Source organism: Aotus nancymaae, unplaced genomic scaffold (genome assembly GCF_030222135.1).
Source record: "Aotus nancymaae isolate 86718 unplaced genomic scaffold, 86718_ANA_hifiasm-v0.15.2.pri h1tg000076l, whole genome shotgun sequence".
Classification (NCBI taxonomy): Eukaryota; Metazoa; Chordata; class Mammalia; order Primates; family Aotidae; genus Aotus; species Aotus nancymaae.
The window spans coordinates 15,728,193-15,752,839 of NW_026988491.1; the positions used below are offsets into that span (position 1 = coordinate 15,728,193).

Here is a 24,647-nt window from a genome sequence, read left to right on the forward strand (position 1 = left end):
GGGTTAGAGGGCCAGGGCTGGCCCCAACCCCCAATTCTGGGAAGGTACTTCCCTTCTCTGTGGGGCCACCTGGAGAACTGCGGGGCCTTTCCGGCTGGAATGAAGCCTCCTGGGAGAAGCTCCCCTGGGGCCTGTGCAGGAGGGGGAGCAAAGTGGCCATCCCTCACCCCACCCCATCAGGGAGACCCGGCCCCCTAACCTTGCCAGGGGTAAAGTCCTTCAGGCCCTGAATGGTCAGCTTGTCCACAGGGTGAATCTTGTTGTAGTCGGCTGGGTCAGCGAAGGTCAGGGGCAGTAGGCCCTGCTTCTTCAGGTTGGTCTCTGGAAGGCAGAGGCGTTCGGTCACCAAAGGGGCCTGAACAGCCCGGAAAGCTTCATTTTCTGAACCCATCTGGGGCTCTGGGAGATGCCTCTAATGCTGCTGCCTGGGACAACGCCAGGGCTGTGACTGCGGAGCCCTGGTGTGCTCCCTTTCACTAGGGGCACCCCTAGCAAGTGTGTGCTGGTGCTGATGGCTGCAAGGCCTTCCTGCTACACATTCATGATGAGAAAGAACCCTCTGACACATGCCCTGGATCTCAGTAGCTCAGGTCTCCAAGCCTGGAAGCAGGGCCGCCGGGAAGCTGAGCATCAGACGTGTACTGTGTGAGCCTAAGAAGGGGTAGGAGGCTGATGGCCCGGGTGCAGGCTCCAGCTCACCGTGGATCCTGGCAAAGCTCTTGGTGATGATGGCCCGGCCCCCGAGGTGGCGAGGCTCCAGCGCTGCGTGCTCCCGGCTCGAGCCCTCACCGTAGTTCTCGTCCCCGATCACCACCCACCCAATGCCGTGTTTCTGTCAGGCAAGCGGGTGAGATTATAAGGCAGAAGAGGGCACCATCCCCACCTGCCTGGCCTCATTCCCCTGGCCCCTGGGCATCCTGAGGCTGGAGGGGCCCTTCCTTACCTGTTCCCTAAGGGCAAGTGAAGCCTGGGTGAATGAGGCCCAAAAGAGGCCCTGAGGGGACAGAGGTGCCTGGCTGTCCCCAGTGGCACAGGAAGACAGTCCACCCATTGGTGCTTGGCAGGGAGGTAGGTGTGTGTGGAGGGAGGTTGGGGTGAGATGGAGACAACCTCTGGGGCCCCACACATGATCCATCTGTAATAGCTCAAGATGACCCCTTCTCGAGAGCACCTGCTGCCCCACCCAGCCACCCTCACCCTGCTGGGCCAGGACTCGGGGTCAGCCCTGGTTGTTCATTTCTCAAAGCAGAAGCAGTCACATCACCTCAGACCCCCTCTGCCTGCTCACCTCGAGGCCCCGTGTAGCCCCTCTCTGAGCCTGCTGGCTTCTGACTTCCCAAGCTGGCTCCCTTTCTCCTCTTGATCTGGGGCCAGATGTCTCCTGGGTGCTGCTCTAACACCTCCTGGTGCAGGGACCCTGCCCTATGACCGGACCTGGGCTTTGTGCCCGCTCAGCCGCAGGGAGGGGCCTGCAGGCTTCTCCTCCCTTCAACGCAGTCCCCTTTAGGCTCGACTGGTCTCCTTCCCAGTTTCCACTCCCCAAATGTCCTCCCTGCCCCTGCCTTCTGGGCCCCTTCAGGAGTGACCACTGGCACTGTCCCCATCAACTCTGACCCACCTTGTAGTAGCGGGCAGTGTCAGGGACGGGGCCAAACTCCTGGGTGACAGCATTGCGCACAGAGTTGGCCTTGCCGTTTTCAATGTTGATGGCACCAATGAGCAGGTTGTTAGAGATGTTGTCCAAGTGCCCACGGAACTTGAGCCAGGGGCCAGCAGCCGAGATGTGGTCAGTGGTACATTTCCCTTTGACCTTGGGTGGAGAGCAGAGGACAGAGGTCAGGGCATAACCCTGGCAGGGCGGATGACAGAAGCTCTCCAGAGGCACACAGCAGGCCCCAGGGCCTAGGAGGGGTGACAGGTGACAGGCAGGCCAAGCTTTGGACATGTGGTCTATGGTCCTAGTGCTTCCACCCTCGGGCCACGTGGGCTCAGGCCAGGCCATCACCCATCTCCTGAAAGGCCTCTGCCTGCTCAGTCTTCCTTAATGGGGCAGCTTGCCCAAAGTGGGGGCAGGTCAATATTCACACACTTTTCAGGCCGAGGCTGCAAGATCAGCCACAGACCTCATGCCAGACACAGAGGAGCCCAGAACATGCCTGGGTCCTGGCTGATAACTATGTAGTTTCTTCTGTCACAGGGGTGCCTGGAGACACCTTAATAAACACCATAAATTAATATCCAACAGATAGGAGGCCTCTGGCCACACCATAAGGGCTTGTTTCTAGTCAGTGCCAAACGCAGGCCGTCTCATATCCGCTAGTGGCCAACTGTGGGAGCAGGAGGAATCCATGGCTTGCAGAGCCTATGTGGACATGCCAGGTGTGGAGCCTGCTGTGCAATCTCACACCCTCCCAGCCCAGCCTGAGCTGCATTCACCTGCCCACACCCACTGGAAGTGGCTCTCATCAGCTGCTGCCGGATGGCTGAGGGCCGCAGACGGAGGCTGGCCAGATCCAGCTCTGCCCCGCTAGGTGCTGCAGAGAAGGGGAACGCTGGATTGTGATCCCTCTCTGTTCTGCAGCCAAACCTCCCTTCAATCTCCCACCTGTAACTTGACTGTTTGCTCCCTTCCTCCAGGTTCATGGCCCTTCTGGATGCTGGGGATGGGGGTGCCTGGCAGGGTGGGGCTGTCCTGCCATCCCCACCATCCCCATGCTGCTGACCTTGATGAGGATCTGTAAGTCCTCCAGGTCCTTGCCATCCCACTTGTCAAAAGGCTCCAGGAGCTGCAGGCGCTGGCTGGTAGGGCTCACATCGACATGCTGCCCGCTGCTGTCCTTGGGGGGGTACTGGTAGGTGTCCTGCCCTGGGTCAAACTCCTGTAGCAGGGGAGGGGGATGCATGGGAAGCTGAGTCCTCAGTTCCCACAAGGAGGGACTCTCAGAAGGGAAGTTTCCCCGGGCCCCACCTCCACTCCTGGGGGACAGAGTTGCTTCCTTCTCACTAGTAGCACCCTCCCTGCCTGCACAGGAGGGAGGTGCTACGACCACACAGCAACCAGCAGAGCTCCCCAGGTGAGGCAGGTTGGCAGGGGGCGCAGGCGCTCACCGCTTTTGGAAGTTCATCTGCATCTGGAGCCTCCAGCTTGAACTTCTTGCCATCCTTGCCCGTCAAGTAGTCAGTCTCTGGGTTGAATTTGAGGGTTCCCGCAATGGCCAGGGCTGTGACAATCTGAAATGGAGGTGGCCAGTTTGTTGGTCAGCACCAATCACCACTGCTGTCCCCTGCACCAACCAGAAGCCTAAACCAAAACTGAGAAAGGAACCTGGGAAATTTCCATGTTCTCCCCAGACCTCTGTTCCTCAGAGGCCAGAGCTGCAGGATGATCTTTGGGACCACCAGCCCTTGGGCCTGCAGAGGACTCAGGAAACCAAGGGCAGTGTGGCCTCCATCCCTGCAGGGACAGGCCGGCACTGCTGTCCTCTCTCCTCATAGCTGTCCTGGAGGGAGCAGGGGGCCCTGGCATGGAAATGCTGCTATGAAGCAAAAAAGCATGGAAGGGGCCATTCCTTCACCCATTTAGCAAGAAGTATTTGTAGAACACACAGGTAAACAAACCAGTCAAGAGAGAATGGCCATGTGCCAGTCACAGTCAAGGCTGAATACAGCCAAGGGCCCAGGCTCACTCAGTGGCCACAGGAACAATGGCAAGGCCTCACTTTTGCGGAACTCCTACCTGGGGATGGAAACTGCGTGTCCCACACATTTTTCCAGGTATCCCGAGGATTACGGGGACACAGAGAAGGTAGGTGACTTGGCCACACTCATACAGCGAGTTAGCAGGGCTGGGATGTGTCCCAGGCAGTAAACGACATTTCAAATTCCATGCTTATAAGCACAAACCACTGAATAAATACCTCATAATCCTGAGACCCCAGGAGCCCCAGGCAGGAAGCACTGCTCTGCGTGGCCTGGTCTGTGTGCGCCTGGGGCCGGGAAGGCCTGTGGCTCCTGGCTTCCACTTGGATGACCCCTGCCCTGTGATGCCAACCCCCCCCCCCACTCAGTGGCCCCAGTCCCATCTCCTCCTGCCTCCTCCGACCCGGCAGGAGCCCCCAGAGGCTGTCCCAGGCTAGTGCGTGGCTGTGTGGTCTCACCTCCGGTGATGTGATGAAGGCATGGGTCTCGGGGTTTGCATCATTGCGGCCTGTGAAGTTCCTGTTGTAGGAAGTGACAATTGTGTTCTTCTCCCCCTTCTTGATGTCCTTCCTGCCAGGTCAGAGGGAGCAGGGTTAGGGATATCTGGCCTTGTCACATGGCCTGTCCCAAGGACAGATAAGCTGGGTTCCTGTAGCCCAGCCCGGCTCAGCTCCTACCAAGGGGAAATGGAGAGGCCCTGCTGAGGCTGCCTCCTCCCTGGGCCACGCAGAGCAGGAGGGAACCTCAGGGTCACTGGGCCCAGCTTGTGACCACATGTAAGCCAGAGGTAGGGTCCCGGTCAAGGCCTGAGCTTCCTGACCTGGGGCCATTGCCTCCTCTCAAAAAACAACTCTGTCAGAGCTGCTGCTGTGTCCATTAGGATGAGGCCTTGCTGGCTTCTTCCTGCCAGCCCAGGCTTCAGCCAGGTGGTCCCCCAGTGCCTCCGCAGGGCTCTTCCTCACCCAGCCCCATTTCCCAGGCAAGTCTGGCAGAGGCCTCTGAAGGGCAAGAGTCCCTGGAGCCAACGACCTTGGCTGGAATCTTTTCTCTCCACCCCAGCAATTCCTCCCCCGACTTCTGGGGCTTTGTACCCTGTGCACAAAGGGCTGTCCTGTCAAAGATGTGCCTCTTACCTGTCCCACTGGCCAATGCAGGGGCCACAAGCATTGGCCAGGACGATGCCACCCACATCCCTTAAGACCTGTGCCTGCCAGGGAGAGAGGATGACAGATTGTCAAAGGCAGGTGAGAGGCTGACGGGAAGGGGTGATCTGGTGGCTGCAGGATGATGCTGTACTGGAACCCCAGGGCAGCCACTGGGACCTGCACCATCTCTGGCCCAACAGTCACTACTCAGCATGGGGTCAGGGAGATGGGCAGGGGGATGTGGGCACTCACGTAGCCGTCCCGCTCGATGGTGGCGTGGATCTGCTCAGAGCCTGGAGTGATGGTGAACTGAGACTTGCACTTGAGGCCATGGGCCAGTGCCTGCTTGGCCACAGCGGCTGAGCGTCCCATATCTTCATAGCTTGAATTGGTGCAGCTCCCAATCAGACCTGGTACGTTGTGGGTGGTGGAGTTAAGGGTCAAGAGGAGACAGTGAGCAGAGGTCTCCACCTGACCTCAAATTATCCAGACTTGGCCAAAAGAGTTCCCCATCTGGCTGCGCCAGAGACTTTTAAACAGAGACCAGCTGGAAGCAACTGAAATATCCAAAAATAAAAGACAGGCTTCTCATGACCTGGCATCATTTGAAGAAAGATGCTATAGCTATTGGCCATGACATTGAACACATACTATGCCCCCTTTTACAGCAGTATCCTGTGCATCTATGGGCACACTAGAGGGCTCATACGAACAGATGAACAGCCATCCTTGATGGGCTAGGGCTGATAGGAGATGCTAATTTTCTTATTTTACACTTTCTAGTATTTTCTGGGTTTTAAGCATTGTTTTATAATCAGGGCAGTAAGAGTTCTTTTTAAAAAGTCTATAAAATCTGAGTAACATTACCCTGTTTGTACAGATGGTCTCTTTCTTGAGATAGGGTCTTGCTCTGTCACCTAGGCTGGAGTGCAATGGCACCATCATGGCTTGCTCACTGCAGCCTCTAACTACTCAACCTTCTGAGTAGCTGGGACCCACAGGTGAGTACCACCACACCTGGCTAATTAAAAACATTTTTTTGTAGAGAGGAAGTCTCACCATGTTGCCCAGGCTGGTCTTGAACTTCAGGGCTTAAATGATCCTCCTGCCTCAGCCTCTCAAAAGTGTTGGGATTGGCCAGGTGCAGTGGCTCATGCCTGTAATCCCAGAACTTTGAGGCATCGAGGTGGATGGATCACTTGAGGTCAGGAGTTCCAGACTAGCCTGGCCAATGTGGTGAAACCCTGTCTCTACTAAAAATACAAAAATTAGCTGGGTGTGATGGCAGTTGCCTGTAATCCCAGCTATTTGGGAGGCTGAGGCAGAATCGCTTGAACCTGGGAGGCAGAGGTTGCAATGAGCTGAGATCACGCCATTGCACTCCAGCCTGGGCAACAGGGAGAGACTCCATCTCAATAAATAAAAGTGGCCAGGTGTGGTGGCTCATGCCTGTAATCCCAGCTACTTGGGAGGCTGAGGCAGGAGAATTGCTTGAACCCAGGAGGCAGAGGTTGCAGTGAGCCGAGATTGCACCCCTGCAGTCCAGCCTGGCGACAGTGTGAGTGAGACTCAGTCTCAAAAAAAAAAAAAAAATTCTTAATTGTGAATATTCTCTACAATAAGCATATTTTTCTTTTCTGCCAAGAAAAAGTATTCTTTTCTTTTTTGAGACAGGCTCTGTTGCCTGAGTCTGGAGTTTTGAGTCTGGCTCTATTGCTCAGGCTGGAATGCGGTGGTGCCATCTCAGCTCACTGCAGCCTCGATCCTCCACCTTAGCCTCCGGAGTAGCTAGCACTATAGGCATGTGCCACCAGGCCCAGCTTATTTTATTTTTTTTTAAAGACGGGGTTTCACCATGTTGGTCAGGCTGGTCTTGAACTCCCGACCTCAGGTGATTCGCCCGCCTTGGCCTCCAAAGTGCTTGGATTACAGGCGTGAGCCACCACGCCCAGCCCGCTCAGCTTATTTTTGTATTTAAGAGACAGGGTTTTTCCATGTTGCCCAGGCTGGTCTTGAACTTGTAGACTCAAGTAATCCACCTGCCTTGGCCTCCCGAAATGCTGGGATTTCAAGCACGAGCCACCACCCCCGGCCGAAAAAGTAAGTTTTCAATAATAATAAACCTATTTCAGAAAGTGCGCACCTTAGAAAGTGCCACACCGTAGGCACAGGTGATTGACTACAGCCCTGGGCAGAGCCACTGGCCCTGAGACCTGCTAAACAGATGGGTGGAAGGTGCTCACCCACTCGGATGTCCAGAGGCCATCCTTCCTTCTCTGCCACCTTGCCCACTTCTGCTACAGAGTGAGCCAGGTCAGGGGTGAAGGGCCCGTTGATGTGCGGCTTCAGCTGAAGAAACAAACACATAAGGAACAGAAAAAGGAGGGAAGAAACCTTGAAGTGGGGACAGCCACGTTCACTGCCTCACCACGTCCCCACAGAGAGGCCAGTGACTGTTCTCGTGGCTGAAACCTCATCACAGGGAAGACCTGAGCAGGGGGCTCTGCACACACCAGCTCCCAGGCTCCCTCCACCTCTGTGAGGGTGGGCTCAGCTCTGCTCTGCAGGTGAAGGAGCTGAAACTCAGAAGTGACATGCTGTGCTCAAGGTCACACAGCTAGCAGAGGGCAGAGGCTTGGAATGGATCAAGGCTACCAGCTTCCCAAGTCCATTATTGCCCATACGATGTTGTTTTCGGAATCTTATGACAAGAATGGACTTACAGCCAGATGCTTTACATGTTATAATAATCAGTAAATGCACGGCACTCAGCTCTGCCCAGAGTGCAGCAAACCTCCATCAATGTTAGTTACATGAACTCATTCAATTCTCAGAACTGCTGTAGGTTTCACACATGATGAAGCAAGGCCCACAGAGGTTAGTGCTTGATCAAGGTCACACAGCTTACGTGGCAAAGCTGAGGTGTGAACTCCTGCAGTCAGGATCTTCTAGCTTGCCCTTCTTCTGGCTCAGCAAACACCTGCTCTGATCTGTGGGTCTCAGGGTGCCCAACCCTGCTGGGCTTTGCCCTCCGAACTCTGATAACAAAACCCCTTCAGGGTGAAACCCGGGCTTCTGCTAAAGCTGAGCTGGTGGCAAACTGACGTTGGCTTCTGGTTCAGCAGCCAGAGCCACCTCTGCTCTCCCTGTGGCTGTCTTTCTCCTCCCCATCCCTCGCTCCAGCCTGCCTCAGGAAGCTGTTTGCAAGAACACTGGGGACCAAGGGCCCACGAGCCCTGCTGAGTTTTTGTTTGTTTTCTGAGACATTCTTGCTGTTACCCAGGCTGGAGTGCAGTGGTGTAATCTCGGCTGACTGCAACTTCTTTCTCCCAAGTTCAAGCAATTCTGCGTCAGCCTCCTGAGTAGCTGGGATTACAGGCACGTGCCACCAGGCCCAGCTAATTTTTGTATATATATATTTTTAGTAGAGACGGGGTTTCCCCATCTTGGACAGGCTGGTCTTGAACTCCTTACCTCAAGTGACCCACCTGCCTTGGCCTTCTAAAGTGCTGGGATCACAGGTGTGAGCCACCACCCAGCCCTCAATGAGTATTTAGGCAGGACCCACCCTGCTCCCCTCTATGCTCAGAAACTCCTTGAACCCAATCATCTCCTCACCTCACTGAGGTTAATTTCAATCAGTTGGTCATAATGGCAGCCAGGATCAGGCACCAAGTGATCCTTGAATTCATCAGCTAGATTGGCAATGTCTGAAATCAACAAGGGATGGGGAGGGAGCACGTGAAACAAACTGGTCTAGAGAGTTCACCCGCCACCCACCTGAGCATCTGCCAAACACCAGGCCCTGGGCACTAACTAGGCCAGTGAAGAAACCAAGGCTGCTGTCCCTGCCCTTAGAAAGAGCTCACAGCCTAGTGCAGGAGCTGTCAGGGACACAGAGACAGAGGAGCACCAGCTAAGGTTCAGAGCTGGGGAGGGTGTCATGGAAGTGAAGAGCTGGGTTTTGAAGAAGCCGTCACTCAATAAGGAAAGGGAAGGGCCTTCCAAGTACTCCTCATGCTTACGGCTCTCCCCATGGCCCCTAGTCTCTGGCTCCTCCTCCACTTCCCCCACGCACTTCCCTTCACAGGTGCCAATACCTTCTGAGCTCCAAAGAAGCCAAGCTAGAGCCTCAGGAAAGTGTGAGTGTAGGCCGGGAAGGTGGTTCTCCTTCCACATATACCCCTGCTAGGTCAGGAATTACCAACAGAAGGGATCACTGTCATTCCTGGAGCTTCCTGTAGGGGGCAGCAGGGACCAGGCCAAGAAGGGCAGGCATTCAGCCATTCCAGGGAAAATGAATTCCCATCCTGAGGTGGGGCTATCTTGAACTCAGATGCCAGGCCCTTTGAGAAGCTGAAGAGAGCTCCAAACACCCTACTCAGAAACATATCATACATCTTCAAAGGTTTCTCAGAGCCTCGGAAGCCTGTCTGAAGACAATAGTTCTGCAAGTGTCCCTCCAGGGAAAGGCATAGCTCTGTCTTGGGGAGGAGCGGCATGTGACTGTTCCACCCATGAGGGCCCGCCCCTGCCAGCTCACCTGCCCGGCTGGTCTTGCTCAGGTACTTCTTCATCCTGTGGTTGTAAGGGAACACAGAAGTGGTGGCCCCAATTTCTGCGCCCATGTTGCAGATTGTCGCCATGCCTGTGGAGCAACCGAGCCCTGAGCATTGGCTGGTGGCTGGGCCAGGGTCCCGTGCACCTGCTGTGCCCAGTTGCTACTCTGTTTGGCTCAGAGAGATTCAAGGTCATGCCAAAAAGCAAATGAAGGTAGATGCTGGCATTCGGGTCTGTCTGCCTAGTGTCCTGCCCTCCTTCAGCCATACCATGGTGGAGACATTTTTCTGTCTCAGGTTTTCCAGTGATGGAGGCCGAGGCAGGCAGATCACCTGAGGTCAGGAGTTTGAGACCAGCCTGGCCAACATGGTAAAACCCCATCTCGACTTAAAAATATATATATACAAAAAAAAATTAGCCAGGCATCATGGTATGCACCTATAATCTCAGCTACTCAGGAGGCTGAGGCCAGAAAATTACTTGAATCCAGGAGGCGGAGGTTGCAGTGAGCCGAGATTGCACCACTACACACCAGCCTGGGCGCGAGTAAGACTGTCTCAAAAAAAAAACAAAAAAACTCTGAAACAATATACACTGTCTGGACCACAAAGCATCACAGAACTGGTAGGGCTTACAGGTACCCCAACTGCTACCAGGCCACCTACCTCAGGAGCCACTGGGATGGAGGGATGGGCCTGTTACCAACTTCCCGACTGAGCAGCCTCGTGGCAGAAATGAACCCCTATTGCTGGAGGAGAATCAGAGTTCTGCGGGGCTGCCGTGGAGCTCAGGTAGGCATCTGGGAAGTCTGGAGTGTTCCAAGTCTCCCTGGATTTCTGAGTGCCCCAGGATTGAGGCCAGGTCACCAGGAATGACAGGTGGGGGGGGGCTGGCGCCTACCTGGTCTTGGAGAGTGACAGGCACTGCTCTCTTATCCAAGGTAAGTGAGTGAGGCTCGAACTTCAGCCAAGGGAGGATGTAGGCCTGAGGCTGCTTCGTGAATGAAGCCCTGGCTCTGCCCCTTCCCGCCACTGCTTCTGTCCTCTCTGGATTCGTCTAGAGCACCCAAGGTGGCCTAGTGCTTTGGCCTGGGCCCAGCAGCAGGAGCTGACTTGGCTCCTACTTCTGTATGGCCATAGGAAGTCACTGGCAGCCTTGATGGGGGTCTCAATCTCACCTGTTTAATGAGGGTGTGGACTAGACAATCTCTAACACTGTCTCCAATTTCCTTCTACCTCTGTCTATCCCAAGCCCCCAAATGGAACAGACAGATTCTCAGGTGAGGGCCATTCACCGCTTATACTCCCAACTGGAGACCCATCAGGCCCAATACAGTACACGGGCCATGTGGCCTGGCCGCCTTCCTCACCAGTGCAGGAGATGGAGTCTACGCCAGGCCCATGGTATTCCATGATTGCACCTGTGCCACCTTTCACCGTGAGGATGCCTGCCACCTTCAGGATCACATCTTTTGGTGAGGTCCAACCGGAGAGGGAGCCTGTCAGCTTCACGCCAATCACCTGGACAGGAGGGGGTGAGGCAACTTTAAGAGGCCCTGTGTGCCTGTGCCAGCCACGAAGTCAGGATGGACCTGCTGGCATTCCCAGTTCTGCTTATTGGTCCGTGCCTCCCTCACAGAAGATTCAAGTCTGACTTGTTCCCCTTTCCCTCCTGGGTCCCACTGTCTCCTGTTCATCCCCACCAACCATCACCCCAAAATCAGCCCAGAATGAGTCCATCCCCACCCTCACCTTGGGGCACTTCAGCTCCCAGGGGATCCCAGCCATGACATCCACAGCATCGGCACCCCCAACTCCAATGCAGATGCCCCCCAAGCCACCACCGTTGGGGGTGTGAGAGTCAGTGCCAATCAGAAGAACCCCAGGGTATGCATAGTTTTCCAGAATAATCTGAAAAATAATCCAAGATGTTATATTTAGAAGCCCTTAGCTGAGAATGGAGATGGGGCCCAAAAAGAGTCTACAAAATGGCCCCACTGACGCTGGGTCTCCTACCCACGTCTAGCCACCCTCCTGGGATGGAACTGGTGGGAGCAGCCCTGTTTAATCCAGGCTGTCTCCAGGGTGACCAAGAAGAGCCAGAGCCTTGGGGGACAGGTGGCCTGCACTCCTGAATAGCTCTGATAGTTCCTGCTCCATGGCTTGAGCCTGTGCCGCCCTGTGCCTCAGTTTCCTCATTTGTAGCACAGTAACCAAACACCCATACCACCATGACCCCAGGATGTGACAAGAACTGGAGAAACTGTGTCCTGTGATGGGCCTGGGCCCTGCCTCATCCTGGCTGTGGAGTGTGCCCACCTGGCTTCTCATCTGGGTGGGAGATTCTTCCAGGTGCTGACTCCAGCCCCACAGGCCCCTGAGGAAGAAGTCCTGGGGCCCTAACAATTGCACAAAGCTATGAACTTTTCCTCAACTGCAAAGAATAGGTGATGCCTCGTCCACTTCGGCATCTGGAGGTGGCTCTGAGAACCCATGTGACTTGCTCAAGGCACGACGCTGCCTTGCCTCATCACCTGTCCCCTTTCACAGTATTCCCTTCACTGAGATGCTCCTCCCATCTGGAAGGGGCACTTCCCCCAATACATCTGCTAAGAAAGGCAGCAGAGGTATAGGGTCAACACCTGAGTGCGGCCCAGGCACCTCTGAGGTGCAGGACACTGCCCGGTAAGGCCCGGCCAGGCGTGCAGTGTGGGGTCTGAGGTCTGGCCCCAACGCCTACCAGTTGTTGTGGGACCTTGGACAAGTCACTTCACCTCTCCGAGCTCAGTTTCCTTATCAAAAAAAATAGCTAACAATCATGCTCACGTCACTGGATCGCTGTGATGACTGGATGAGATCCTGTCCATGAACCGGGGAGTAGTGCCTGGCAAGGTGACATTATTATTGATTGTTGTGCAGCAACAGCCGTCACCTGAGGTTCTGCTGCCCATCTGCCAGATGAAATTAGTGCCCCAACCATGGATGTGGGGAAGAACATGGAAGATGAGAGGTGTGATGAGCTTTGTGAACTCTCAGCACCCACCAGTGCTCCCAGGAATCTTATGGAAACCCCAGAGCCTCTGCCTTAGGCTGAGCATCTGCCCAGCAGACTCTAAGGTGCAAAGGGTCTTGTCTCTTGGGGATGCAGTGGGAAGGCCTGGCTGGGAAGAACTGGTCAAGGCTGCCATGTACAAGGATTTAAGATGAGTACATCCCTCAAGAGCCTCAAGGTTGTAAAAGCTGGATCCATGAAGGCGGGACACACAAAATTCGAGGTGGTCTACACAGTGTAGACACGTGTGGTCCACATCCAGGGGAGAGGTCAGGTAGACATAAGGACTGCAGAAGGTGTCAAGATGATGCTGGCCGTGACAGTGACCTCCCCGGTCTGTGGGTGTGCTGGACAGATGGGGGTGAGGGCTGGGAAGGACTAACGCCTAGAACATACACTGGAAATTCAGCCTCTGTCCACACAACACACACGCATATTAAGGACCTATTCTGTGCCGATGGAGCCCCACACCCAGAGATAGAGAGGAATATGTAAGCCACAGTCTCTGTCCCCACAGAGCACACAATTCAGTGCCGAAAGCATTTGGCACATTCTGGGAACATAATGTGAAGAAATCCCACAGAGGATCCCACTAGAAGTACCAGGCACAGGGAAGGCTGGGGAGGCTCCACAGAGGAACCAGAGAGCTGTGATGTGGAGGACGAAGGTCTGTGGGCCAAGTGGGGCCAGGCACTCCTCGGAGGGAAAGGGGTTCAGGTTTGCATTGGACCTGAGGCCTGAGGCTGCTGATGACCGCTGCAAAGTATTCCCATGGTCCCTAGGCATTTTCTTTTTAAAGAAACAAACACATCAGGCTGTATGCTTAGCAACTAGCCAGTGGCAGATGTGAGCTGCCATCACTCACGGCTCCAAACTTTGGCCCAGGAGCTGCCATAAAGGCCTGGGCATTCGTACCAAGGTAGAGAGGGAGACACCCACATTGTGGTGCCCTTCCTAACTGGAGGCCAACACGGGGTCCACCTGACTCCCTAACCCTGCTGTAGAGAGGGGCTTTCTAGTCCCCGGCAGGCCACTGCAACCAGCCATTCCCAGGCAGCCCTTTCTGGCAAGCGTGGCGGTTGGGCAGGGCAGAGCGGTGATGCCCTGCTAGCTCTGGTTTCAGAGGGGACGGTGCTGGGAGCCCATGCAGGTCGGATTACAGCCTGACTCAGCACATCCTGAGGAGGCCTGGCAGTGAGGACTGGGATGGAGGTGGGGAGAAGGGTCACCTTGCAAAGATGCAGAGGCAGGTTTCATACACACAGGGTGAATGCAAATGGACATATACAAACCAGGTCAGTGGTCCCTAACATGCCCTTGGAAGAAAGGGAAGCACCCACCTCCCCAGGATATACATGTTCACTTGCACTTCCAGAGAGGAAATTGTTCACCAAAGGAAAATCCATCCTTGGGATGCCTCAGAAGAGTCCCTGACTGACATGGCCACATGACCTCCGCCCTACAGAACACCATGAAGGAGCCAAAAAGAATCTGAGGAGTGCCACGTGCAGAAATGGAAAGAGCTGTAGGGGCGAGGGAGGCGGCAGAGCAGCGGGGTGGTATGGTGCACTCACTCCAGGCCATCCCTCCTCCCCGCAGATCCTGGCTCCACAGTTCACCAGCTGTGCCTCAGTTTCCACCTCTGTACGGTGTGGATAATAAAAGCACCTACCTCACAGGGGTATGGTGAGTACTGAATAAATTAATGTCTTTCAAGTGCTCAGCCTAGTACCTGACACACAGTATGGGCTCATCAAACGTCAGTAGTGCATGCCACAACGGGTGACACTTGTGGAAAAAAACAAAATAATACCATGTTCTATATGAGAGTTTACGGGGATACAGATGCTTAGTACATGCCCAGAAGACAGTGTAAAAAGAAACGTGTCATTTGGGAAGCTAAGGAGGGCAGATCACCTGAGGTCAGGAGTTCAAGACCATCCTGGCCAACATGGTAAAACCCGGTCTCTACTAAAAATACAAAAAAAATAATTAGCTGGGTGTGGTGGCGTGTGCCTGTAGCCCCACCTACTTGGGAGGCTAAGGCAGGGGAATCGCTTGAACCCAGGAGGCAGAGGTTGCAGTGAGCCGAGATCACGCCACTGCATTCCAGCCTGGAGACGAAGCAAGACTCCATCTCAAAAAGAAAGAAAGAAAGAAATATGATGCACTTAAAATGCTTGGACCTGAGTGGTCAGGAGGGATTACTTTAACTTCTTACCAAGAAAATGAAAATTAGTATAAGAACAAGAGGGGAAGAGCATAAGAGCTGATGGAGATTTCATCCAGTTCCCCTCAGCCCCCGGGCCTGGAACCCCCTACCCCCGTAGGCCTGGAAGGTACTCTCTGGCTTGGGCCCTCGGGACAGCAGGCTCAGCCCAACTTTACCTGGTGTATGATTCCAGATCCAGGCCTCCAGAAGCCCACGCCGTATTTGGCACCTGCAGTTGCCAGGAAATTATAAACTTCCTGGTTGATGTCCTATTGAGACAAATCAATAACTGGGTATTACCAACATAGTTTGTGTCCGGGTGACCCTTACCAAGCCCTCCCCACCGCACCAGCCCCAGCCTCCCCTTTGACTCTGAAGACAGGCCCTCTCTTGGAGACTTTCTAAAAATAATTCCAAAGGGCTTGGCTGTTGGCCCAGTCTCCACTAGCAGTAACAGAGAGAAAGACAGGAGCAGAGATGGAGTCCTAGTTCTGTGACACCTGGCCAGGGTGGTGGGTTTGGAACAAGTCCCTGCCCTGGTCTGGGTCTCAGTTTCTTTATCTGGAGAAGGGACTGGCCTAAATAACTGCCAAGGGTCCCTGTGGCACTCAAGTATCCAGCAGAGGCCAGCAGTGTAGAGGCAGGCCCTGGCCTAGGCACGGTGGCTCATGCCTGTAATCCCAGCACTTTGGGAGGCCAAGGCAGGTGGATCACTTGAGATCAGGAGTTCAAGCCTAGCCTGGCCAACATGGCAAAACCCTGGCTCTACTAAAAATACAAAAATTAGCCGGGCGTGGTAGCACATGTCTGTAATTCCAGCTACTCAGGAGGCTGAGGCACGAGAATTGGTTGAACCTGGGAGACAGAGGTTGCTGTGAGCCAAGATGGTGCCACTGTACTCCAGCCTAGGAGACAGAGAAAGCCTCTGTCTCAAAAAATAAAAACAAAATAAATAAATAAAAATTAGGCATGCACCTGTGGTCCCAGCTACTTGGGTGGCTGAGGCAGAAGGATCACTTGAGCCTAGGCGTTAAAGGCTGCAATGAGCTGAGATCGCACCACGGCACTCTGGCCTGAGCGACAGGGCAGGACTATCTCAAAAAAACAAAGTAAGGCTGGGCACAGTGCTCACACCAGTCATTCCACTACTTTGGGAGGCCAAGATGGGCGGAACACAAGATGAGGAGTTTGAGACCAGCCTGACCAACATGGTGAAACCCCATCTCTATTAAAAATACAAAACTTAGTTGGGTATAATAGCGCATGCCTGTAATCCCAGATACTCAGAAGGCTGAGGCAGGAGAATCGCTTGAACCTGGGAGGCGGATATTGCAGTGAGCTGAGATCACACCACTGCACTCTAGCCTGGGTGACAGAGCAAGACTTCATCTCAAAAATAAAACAAAACAAAACAAAAATCCCAGAGGCTCAGAGATGAAATAACTTGCTGGAGATGCCAGATTTAGACAACACTTGACAGAGCCCCTGGACTGATGTCTGGCCGTCAGAGGTGCTGAATTCTTGGTAATGTTTCATGGGCCCAATGGAAGTTTGTCAAATGGGCTACTGTTCTGAAAAGGAGGTTTCAGCAAAACAAAATGATGCCACAGGCGAAAAATAGCCATCCTGCCTGTAATCTGAAGGAAGCTTCCGTGGGGGACAGGGGAGGTCCCACCGCACAGTAGATGTGAGGCCAGGCTTTATCTGGAAGACATGGCAGGTCCCTGGACAAGTGAGACTGACCCCAGTGACAAAAGGATGGGACTTTGGTGGACTCTATCAAGTTCCAAAGGAGGAACTAGGAAATGAGACCTGCCAGCCTCTGGCATGGGAGAGCCATGCTTCAGAGAAGAGGCCCCAGCCAGCGCCCTCAGACCCTTGATAAGATACATTCAAACCACATGCCCCTTTCACTGAAACTCCAGATCAGTGTGTGTCCTTCTGAAGTCCCATTTGGTTCTCCCAGGTAAAAGAATGGCAAAGAACTGGGGTTCCCAGAGCAGTCTCTTTCCAATTAATAATTAATATGCTGGCTTTTTCATTTGCAAATCAGTCACTTATGAAATTGGTATCAAGGACAGGAGGCTGTGGTCGTGTCTGGGTGCATGTGCCTATACATCTGTGTTGAGTGTGGGGAAGGGGTGTGGGAGGGCCCTGGACGGAGCCCCAGCCAGAAGAACCCTTTACAAATACATGTAAAAATGACCATATCCTAGTTCAGGCCTGGTAGCTCATGCCTATAATCCCAGCACTTTGGGAGGCCGAGGTGGGCAGATCACCTGAGGTCAGGAGTTCGAGGCCAGCCTGGCCAATATGATCAAACCCAATCTCTACTAAAAATATGAAAATTAGCCGGGGGTGGTGATGGGAGCCTGTAATCTCAGCTACTCGGGAGGCTGAGGCATGAGAAGGTTGATCACTTGAACCTGGGAGGTAGAGGTTGCAGTGAGTCAAGATTGTGCCACTGTACTCCGGCCTGGGCAACAGATTGAGACTTCATCTCAAAAAAAAAAAAAACCAAAAAACAAAAAGACTATATTCTTCTAGGACTCTGAGGATGCTGACCATAGCCCTTCCCAGAGCCCTTGAGTCCCTGGCTGCCCCTGCCCCCCTCATACCACCCACTCTTCCAAACACAGAGAACTCCAGCACTATAGGCTCCCTTTCACTTCCACAAAAGCATCAAGTGTCTTCCTGCCCCAGGGCCTTTGCAAATGCTGTTCTTTCTAGCATGTTCTTCCTTCAGTCCATACAACTCATACGTTCAGGTCTCAGGTTATCTGTCACATCCTCAAAGAAGCTATCTCTTTCACCCAACATCTAAATAGACCTCTTTCTTTTTTTTCGAGATGGAGTTTTGCTCTTGTTGCCCAGGCTGGAGTGCAATGGCACGATCTTGGCTCACTGCAACCTCCGCCTCCCGGGTTCAAGTGATTCTCCTGCCTCAGCCTCCCAAGTAGCTGGGAATTATAAGCACACGCCACCACGCCCAGCTAATTTTTTATATTTTTAGTAGAGATGGGGTTTCTCCATGTTGGTCAGGCTGGTCTCAAACTCCCTACCTTAGGTGATCCACCTGCCTCAGCCTCCCAAAGTGCTGGGTTTATAGGTGTGAGCCACCGCACTTGGCCTAGACCTCTTTCTTACACTGACTGAGTCCCGCACTTTTCTTTCCTAACACACATCCAGATCTGCAGTTACCCACCTCGGCCACTGTTTAGCATCCACCCCTCTGACCAGATCCATGAAGGCAGGGCACCTGCCTGACCTGTTCACGCTGAACTCCAGCACCTAGCCCAGTGCCTGACACATAAAGAATGTTCAATAAATGTTTGTTGAATGCATGACAGAATGAGCTCTGAATCCTATGACTGTGAATCTCATCTCCAGAAGACTGAATCTGAGCCCATAACGCAAGCAGAGGGCCAGCCCCTAAAGGTAGTGGCCCTGCTGTGGGCAGCTGTCCCCAGGGCTGAAGAGGACCCACAGTCCTGGCCATGTGCAGCTCCTGGCACTGTGGGAGCTCCTAACATTACCCCCACCAGGACTCTCCTTTCAGCTGAGTGGAAAGAGCCACTGTGGAGCCAGGATACATACCAGGGGGCCAGGGTGGAAGAGCAGGCCTGAATGGGAGCGCTGCCCTGAGTGTTTCCCATGGGGCTGGGAGGCTTTGAGCCATGCCGACCCCGGGGAGCCGGAGCGCTTTCAATCGCATGCCCACAGGCCACGGCCCTGCCAGCATTCAGCTCCTGCCAATGCCCCTCCCCATGAGGGCCATCCACTCCCACTGCAGAGGCCGGAGAGTGGGGAGGCCCAGAGCTGGCAGAGGGAGGTCCGCTGTTGCCAAGGGCAGGCTCACACAAAGGTCCCACAAGCCGAGCCTGGGAAAAGGAGCAGGGACTCTATTTCAGAGAAGGGTGGGGGAAAGGCCTTCAGCATGGCATACAGCCACCCCCATGTAGTTAAGTGAAATTCACAGAAGAATGGCCCCCAAAGGAGACTTCTTAGTGAGAGAGGACCAGAGTGGGAGCTGGGATCAGGGCTGAGTCCTGATTGTGCTCTCATATAGTTACAGAACTCAAGTATGATGCCATGGCCGCCTGAAATTTACAAATAGTGACCCTATCGGGCCTACCTCCCAGACAGTCCTCAGAGGGTCAGAGAAGAGCAGGAGTGAGTGCAAATGGGATGCTGGCAAACTGTGTGAAGATGCACCCCTCACTGCTCAAGCAGAAAGGGAGGCCTGTAGGGTCCCTTCCAGAGCATCTGGAAGGATCTGTATCACCTTTCCAACGGGACAGAAAAAGGACCTTTAGTGTGCTAAGGTCGAGGATGATTTTTACTTTCTTTAGGCTTCCTCCGTATTTTGAAACATAATGAGCAAGTGGTATTTTTAGAAAGAGAAAAGAGCAAAACCTAGTTTTAAAAGCAGACCAATCCAAAGACCTGTGAGCATTTGGAGGCAATGCCGTGGTTTGCTCCAGTGTAAGGGTGAGGCCTCTCGCCCTGTCTCACCCACTTGCCCACCTCCAACGCCACCTTCAGCTCACCTTGGCCCGGCGCAGGTCTTTCTCGCCCCCGAGCTGGGCCTCAATCAGATGGTCACAGTGGATGGTAGACGGCACGGCCACCTTGGGCAGCCCACTGCTGATGAACTGCAGCATGGCCATCTGGGCCGTTGCATCCTGCATGGCCACGCGGTCCGGCCGCAGCCGCAGGTAGGTCTTGCCCCGCTCAATTTCCTGGCCAGCTGGGTCATCCAGGTGTCCATACACGATCTTCTCTGAGAGAGTCAGAGGCCGGTTCAATCTAGGAGGAGAAGAGCAAGGGGTGGCCTGGTGCCAGCTGCATGACCTCCTCCCACCCTGCCTCTCCCTCTCGGTTCACGTGGCAACCTTGACAGTGGCCAGGAACAGGAAGCCTGAACTCAGGACCTCCTGTTCCACTTGGGTGGGGACTGCTGGGTCCTGCCGACCATGGCACCTCCTCACCTCCTGTAGCACCTGACACTCATTAGGTGCTCCACAATTACTTGATGAGTAAGTGAATGACAACATCACATGAGGACAGGGCTGGTTCTCTTCAAAGGATCCTGGCTTTCCCAGCATATTAAATGCTATTATTCAATAAGTCCCTATAACACATACCTCATCATTCTTGCCATTTTACAAAACAACCCAGAAGAAAGAGGCTCAGCAGAGTGACCACGTTCCCAGGTAGATTCGCTACTTCCCTTGGTGCCTTTAGCCCCACTAAGACGCAAGGAATCAGGACCAGCACCTCCTTCACCTGCCCACCCCATCTGCCATCCACAACCCTCCACGCCTCAGGCGAGGGATGCCTGGTTACTGAACTATGACACTAAAGCTTTGCCCATTAGCCCCGCTCGCTTTCACTGTATAGACAGGAGTATGTGTCAGCTTTCAAGAATGGAGACCCAGTCACTGCCACCTGTCTCTCACTGCTCCTACTCTTCCTAGGCCCCACTTCCCCCAAGGCTCTACCCCTCCCTTCCTCATCAGAGTCAAAATGGCAGTCCAAACCTGCCCTGGGGTCCAGCCCTGTCAGGACTCAACCGTCTTCTCCCCGCCAGCCTCCCACCCATCTAGACTGAGCTCTGCGCAGGTCCATTCTCCCCACCAGGCTCAACGTTCCCCACTGACTCCCAGCTGCACCTACACAACAGAGCAGCCATCCCACCTGCCACAATAGCCCCTGCCAGACCTCACGCTCTGGCCCCCAGAATTCTCGAAGCCTAAGCCAAACTTGAGACGTCCTTCCTAGGGAGGAGAGTTTGACCCACATCAGACAGGCTCTGCCCTATTGTTTGAGGCCAAGAAAGAAGTGTCAGACTGGGAGTCAGAAGTGCTGTCAGGGAGTCGAACCCTGACCTGGGGGCCTAGTGTAGTGACTCACACCTGTAATCCAGCACTTTGGGAGACCAAAGCAGAAGGATCGCTTGAGGCCAGTTCAAGATCAGCCTGGGCAACAGAGTGAAACCTCAACACTATAAAAAATAGAATGAGCCAGGTAGAGTGATGCACGCTTGTAGTCCCAGCTACGCAGGAGGCTGAGGCAGGAGGATCGCTTAAGCCTAGGAGATCGAGGCTGTGGTGAGCCGTGATCATACCGCTGCACTCCAGCTTGAGCAACAGAGCAAGATGCTGTCTCTAATAAAGTAAAATAAAACAGTAACAACAACTACAACAACAACCCAAACCTAATCTATTACCGAAGCCGCTATTTAACAAGATAAGCAACTGCTCTCCTCAGTGAGCTCAGTCAGCCCATCTCTAAAGTCCAGGGCTTGTGCTGGGATGAGATAACAGCTTGCACTTCTGCAGCTGCTGCTACTTTTTTTTTTTTTTTTTTGAGACAGAGTCTTGCTCTGTTGCCCAGGCTGGAGTGTAGTGGCATGATCTCAGCTCACAGCAACCTCCCCTCCTGGGTTCAAGCGATTCTCCTGCCTCAGCCTCCCTAGTAGCTAGGACTGCAGGGGTGCGCCACCATGCCCATTGAATTTTTGTATTTTTAGTAAAGATGGGATTTCACCATATTGGCCAGGATGGTCTCAAACTCCTGACCTCAGGATCCGACTGCCTCAGCCTCCCAAAGTGCTGGGATTACAGGCATGAGCCACTGTGCCCGGCTATAGCACTTCATTTTTAAATAGCTTTATTGAGGTATAATTGGCATATAATAAACTGCATATTTAAGGTACACAATTTGCTTAATTTTGACACTGTATACACCTGTGAAACCAGCACCACAATCAAGATACTGACCATATCCATCTCTCCTGCAAGTTTCCCCACCCCTTGGTGACTCCCTCCCACCCCTTTGCCTGACCACCACTGATCTGCTTTCCGTCACTAGAGACCAGCGTTCATGTAGCATTCACTTTCAGCTCAGCATTATCTTAAACATGTTCATGTATAAAACTCATTTTATGCTCACAGCACAGATGAGGAAGCTGCAGCACAGAGGGACAGAGTAGCTTGCTCCAGACCACGAAGCCAGCGAGGGGCACGGGTGGACCACCAGGAGACAGTAGTGTGGCCCTACGGCTGTGCTCCTGATGCTAACCTACATAGTCTCTCCACACCTGGAACCCAGAACAGGCTGGCACCTGGTGAATGTCCAATTTTCATTATTATTATTATTATTATTATTATTATTATTCAGACAGGGTCTTGCTGTGTCACCCAGGCTGGAGTACAGTGGCACAATCATAGCTCACCGCAGTCTTGACCTTTCAGGCTCAAGTGATCCTCCTGCCTCAGCCTCTGAGTAGCTGGGATTATAGTCACATAACACCACACTGCTTAATTTTATTTATTGATTAATTGATTTTTATAGAAATGGAGTACCGCTATATTGACCAGGCTGGTCTTGAACTCCTAGGCTCAAGTGATCTTCCCGAAGAGCTGGGATTACAGGTGTCAGCCACCTTGTCCCACCTCTGTTATCATTATTGTTATCATCAATATGAATGCTGAGAAGGCAGAGCAACTTCCTTCTGCAAGCTGGGTTCCAGTCTCTCACCCCCAAGTTTACCCAATCTCTTCAAAGTAAGAGTTTCGGGCCAGGTGCGGTGGCTCACGATTATCATCCTAGCACTTTAGGAGGCTGAGGCGGACAGCCGACAGACCACTTGAGTCCAGGAGTTCGAGACTAGCCTGGGCAACATGCCAAAACTCCACCTCTATAAAATATAAAGAGAAGCCAGGCATGGTGGCATGTGCCTACAGTCCGAGATACATGGAAGGCTGAGGTAGGAGGATGGATTGACCCCAGAAGGTCAAGGCTGCAGTGAGCCATGATCGAACCACTGCACTCCAGCTTGGGTAACAGATCAAGACCCTACCAAAAAAAAAAAAAAAAGTTCCCTAAGGTGCTGGATCTGCCAGCAACAGCAGACCAACTGGTGATGCTGAGCATCTCTACAAATAAAAATAGCACTAGCCTGAGGTACAGCCTGCGCTGATTGTGGCAACACCGCCAGTGCTGGTGTACAGGCAATGACTCACTGCAGGGAGCACAACCCCTCCTTCTGGGCCCCAAGGCAGACAAAAAATAGCACATGGGCTTAAAAACCCAAGGCCTTGGAAGCAAATGATTGAAGCTGTATAAAAAAGCTCAAAGCTTTAGGATGGGTTCATCCTTGAATGTCCCTGAGGATTAACTGAAGACGACAAAATGGGTCTTCATGTCCATCTGTCCCTCTGCTCTCCAGATGACATAAATCCAGTTCTCAAGAACAGACTTAGACCCCTTCTGTCAGAGACATACGGTGGAAGACAAGTCTCCCAGCAAGTTCCCCTGGCCTTCTAAAAAATTCGTAGAATAGAATGCTTTTTTTTTTTAAGCCAGAGTCTCTTCCTCTGTCGCCAGAGACACTACTCTGGCTGGAGTGTAGTGGCATGGTCTCAGCTCACTGCAACGTCCACCTCCAGGGTTCAAGCGATTCTCATGACTCAGCTTCCCGAGTAGCTGGGATTATAGGCACCTGCCACCGTGCCTGACTGATTTTTTGTATTTTTAGTAGAGATGGGATTTCACCATGCTGGAGGCTGTTGGAGATACAGACTAAGGAAGTCCCTACCCTTAAAAAAAAAAGTGGGGGCCAGGCATGGTGGCTTATACCTGCAATCCCAGCATTTTGGGAGGCTGAGGTGGACGAATCATGAGGTCAGGAGTTCAAGACCAGCCTGACCAACATGATGAAACCCCATCTCTACTAAACCCTGTCTCCACTAAAAATACAAGAATTAGCCGGGTGTGGTGGTGCGCGCCTGTAATACCAGCTACTCAGGAGGCCGAGGCAGGAGAATCGCTTAAACCTGGGAAGCAGAGGTTGCAGTCAGCTGAGATTGCGCCATTGCACTCCAGCCTGGGCAACAAACCAAAACTCTGTCTCAAAAAACAAACAAACAAAACAACAAAAAAATACCGAAGTGGGGATATCAGTAGACAGAAAGTAAAGTGTCATGAGAAAGGGAGTATGGGGTAGTGCTTAGAGCACTGGAGGGTATGAAGACAAGGTACCACCCCTCACACGCTGCATGGCCATGGGCAGGTTCCTTCTCCAGCTGAGCCTCAGCTGCCCAATGGGTAGACTCAGATCTGTTTTCTCCCAGGATCACCACTGTCAGTATCAAAGAAGCTACCAGGCAGGCAAGGGCACAGCCCTGTCTGGAGTTGTTCAGGTTCCAATCAATCAAAGCAAACCTCTATGACAGCTCTCCTTCATGCCTGATGAAGAGGAAGGTGGAAGTGTGGCAGTGCCCACCAGTCTGCACTTGGTGGGAGACCAAGGTGGGAGAATAGTTTGAGCCCAGGAGTTCAAGATCAGCAGCAATATGGCAAGACTCTGTCTCTACAAAAAATACAAAAACTAGGCGAACATGGTGGCTCATGCTTGTGGTCCCAGTACTTAGGAGGCTAAGGTGAAAGGATCGCTCAAACCCAGGAGGTTGAGGCTGCAGTGAGCTGTGATCGTGCCATTGCACTCCAGCATGGGCAACACAGTGAGACCCTGTCTCAAAAAAAATAGTCCCAGCTGGGCACAGTGGCTCACACCTATAATCCCAACTCTTTGAGAAGTCAAGGCAGGTGGATCACCTGAGGTCAGGTGTTTGAGACCAGCCTGGCCAACACGGTAAAACCCCTCTGTACTAAAAATACAAAAAATTAGCCAGGCATTGTGGTGCATCCCTGTAGTCCTAGCTACTCGGAGGCTGAGGCATGAGAATTGCTGGAACCTGGGAGGCAGAGGTTGCAGTGAGCCAAGATTGCACCACTGTACTCTAGCCTGGACCAGGGTGAGACTTTGTCTCAAAAAATAACATAACAGGCCAGGTGCAGTGGCTCATACCTGTAATCCTAGCACTTTGGGAGGCTGAGGCAGGTGGATTACGAAGTCAGGAGTTCGAGACAAGCCTGATCAACATGGAGAAACCCCGTCTCTACTAAAAACA

General features: G+C 53.2%; 1 protein-coding gene across 1 annotated transcript in view; it reads right to left on the reverse strand.

The window, feature by feature from the left end:
* Nucleotides 1-24,647, reverse strand: part of ACO2 (aconitase 2) — a 61,746-nt gene that overhangs the window by 741 nt on the left and 36,358 nt on the right. Inside the window, exons 3-17 of the mRNA XM_012476667.2 lie at nt 19,218-19,476; nt 14,844-14,936; nt 11,156-11,314; nt 10,774-10,924; nt 9,388-9,492; nt 8,463-8,554; nt 7,088-7,193; nt 5,097-5,254; nt 4,833-4,906; nt 4,158-4,269; nt 3,109-3,231; nt 2,724-2,879; nt 1,619-1,810; nt 700-832; nt 200-321 (exon numbers count right to left, since the gene is read on the reverse strand). Coding sequence (XP_012332090.1) covers nt 200-321; nt 700-832; nt 1,619-1,810; nt 2,724-2,879; nt 3,109-3,231; nt 4,158-4,269; nt 4,833-4,906; nt 5,097-5,254; nt 7,088-7,193; nt 8,463-8,554; nt 9,388-9,492; nt 10,774-10,924; nt 11,156-11,314; nt 14,844-14,936; nt 19,218-19,476 — 2,035 coding nt within the window. The remainder of the gene's footprint in view (nt 1-199; nt 322-699; nt 833-1,618; nt 1,811-2,723; nt 2,880-3,108; nt 3,232-4,157; nt 4,270-4,832; nt 4,907-5,096; nt 5,255-7,087; nt 7,194-8,462; nt 8,555-9,387; nt 9,493-10,773; nt 10,925-11,155; nt 11,315-14,843; nt 14,937-19,217; nt 19,477-24,647) is intronic.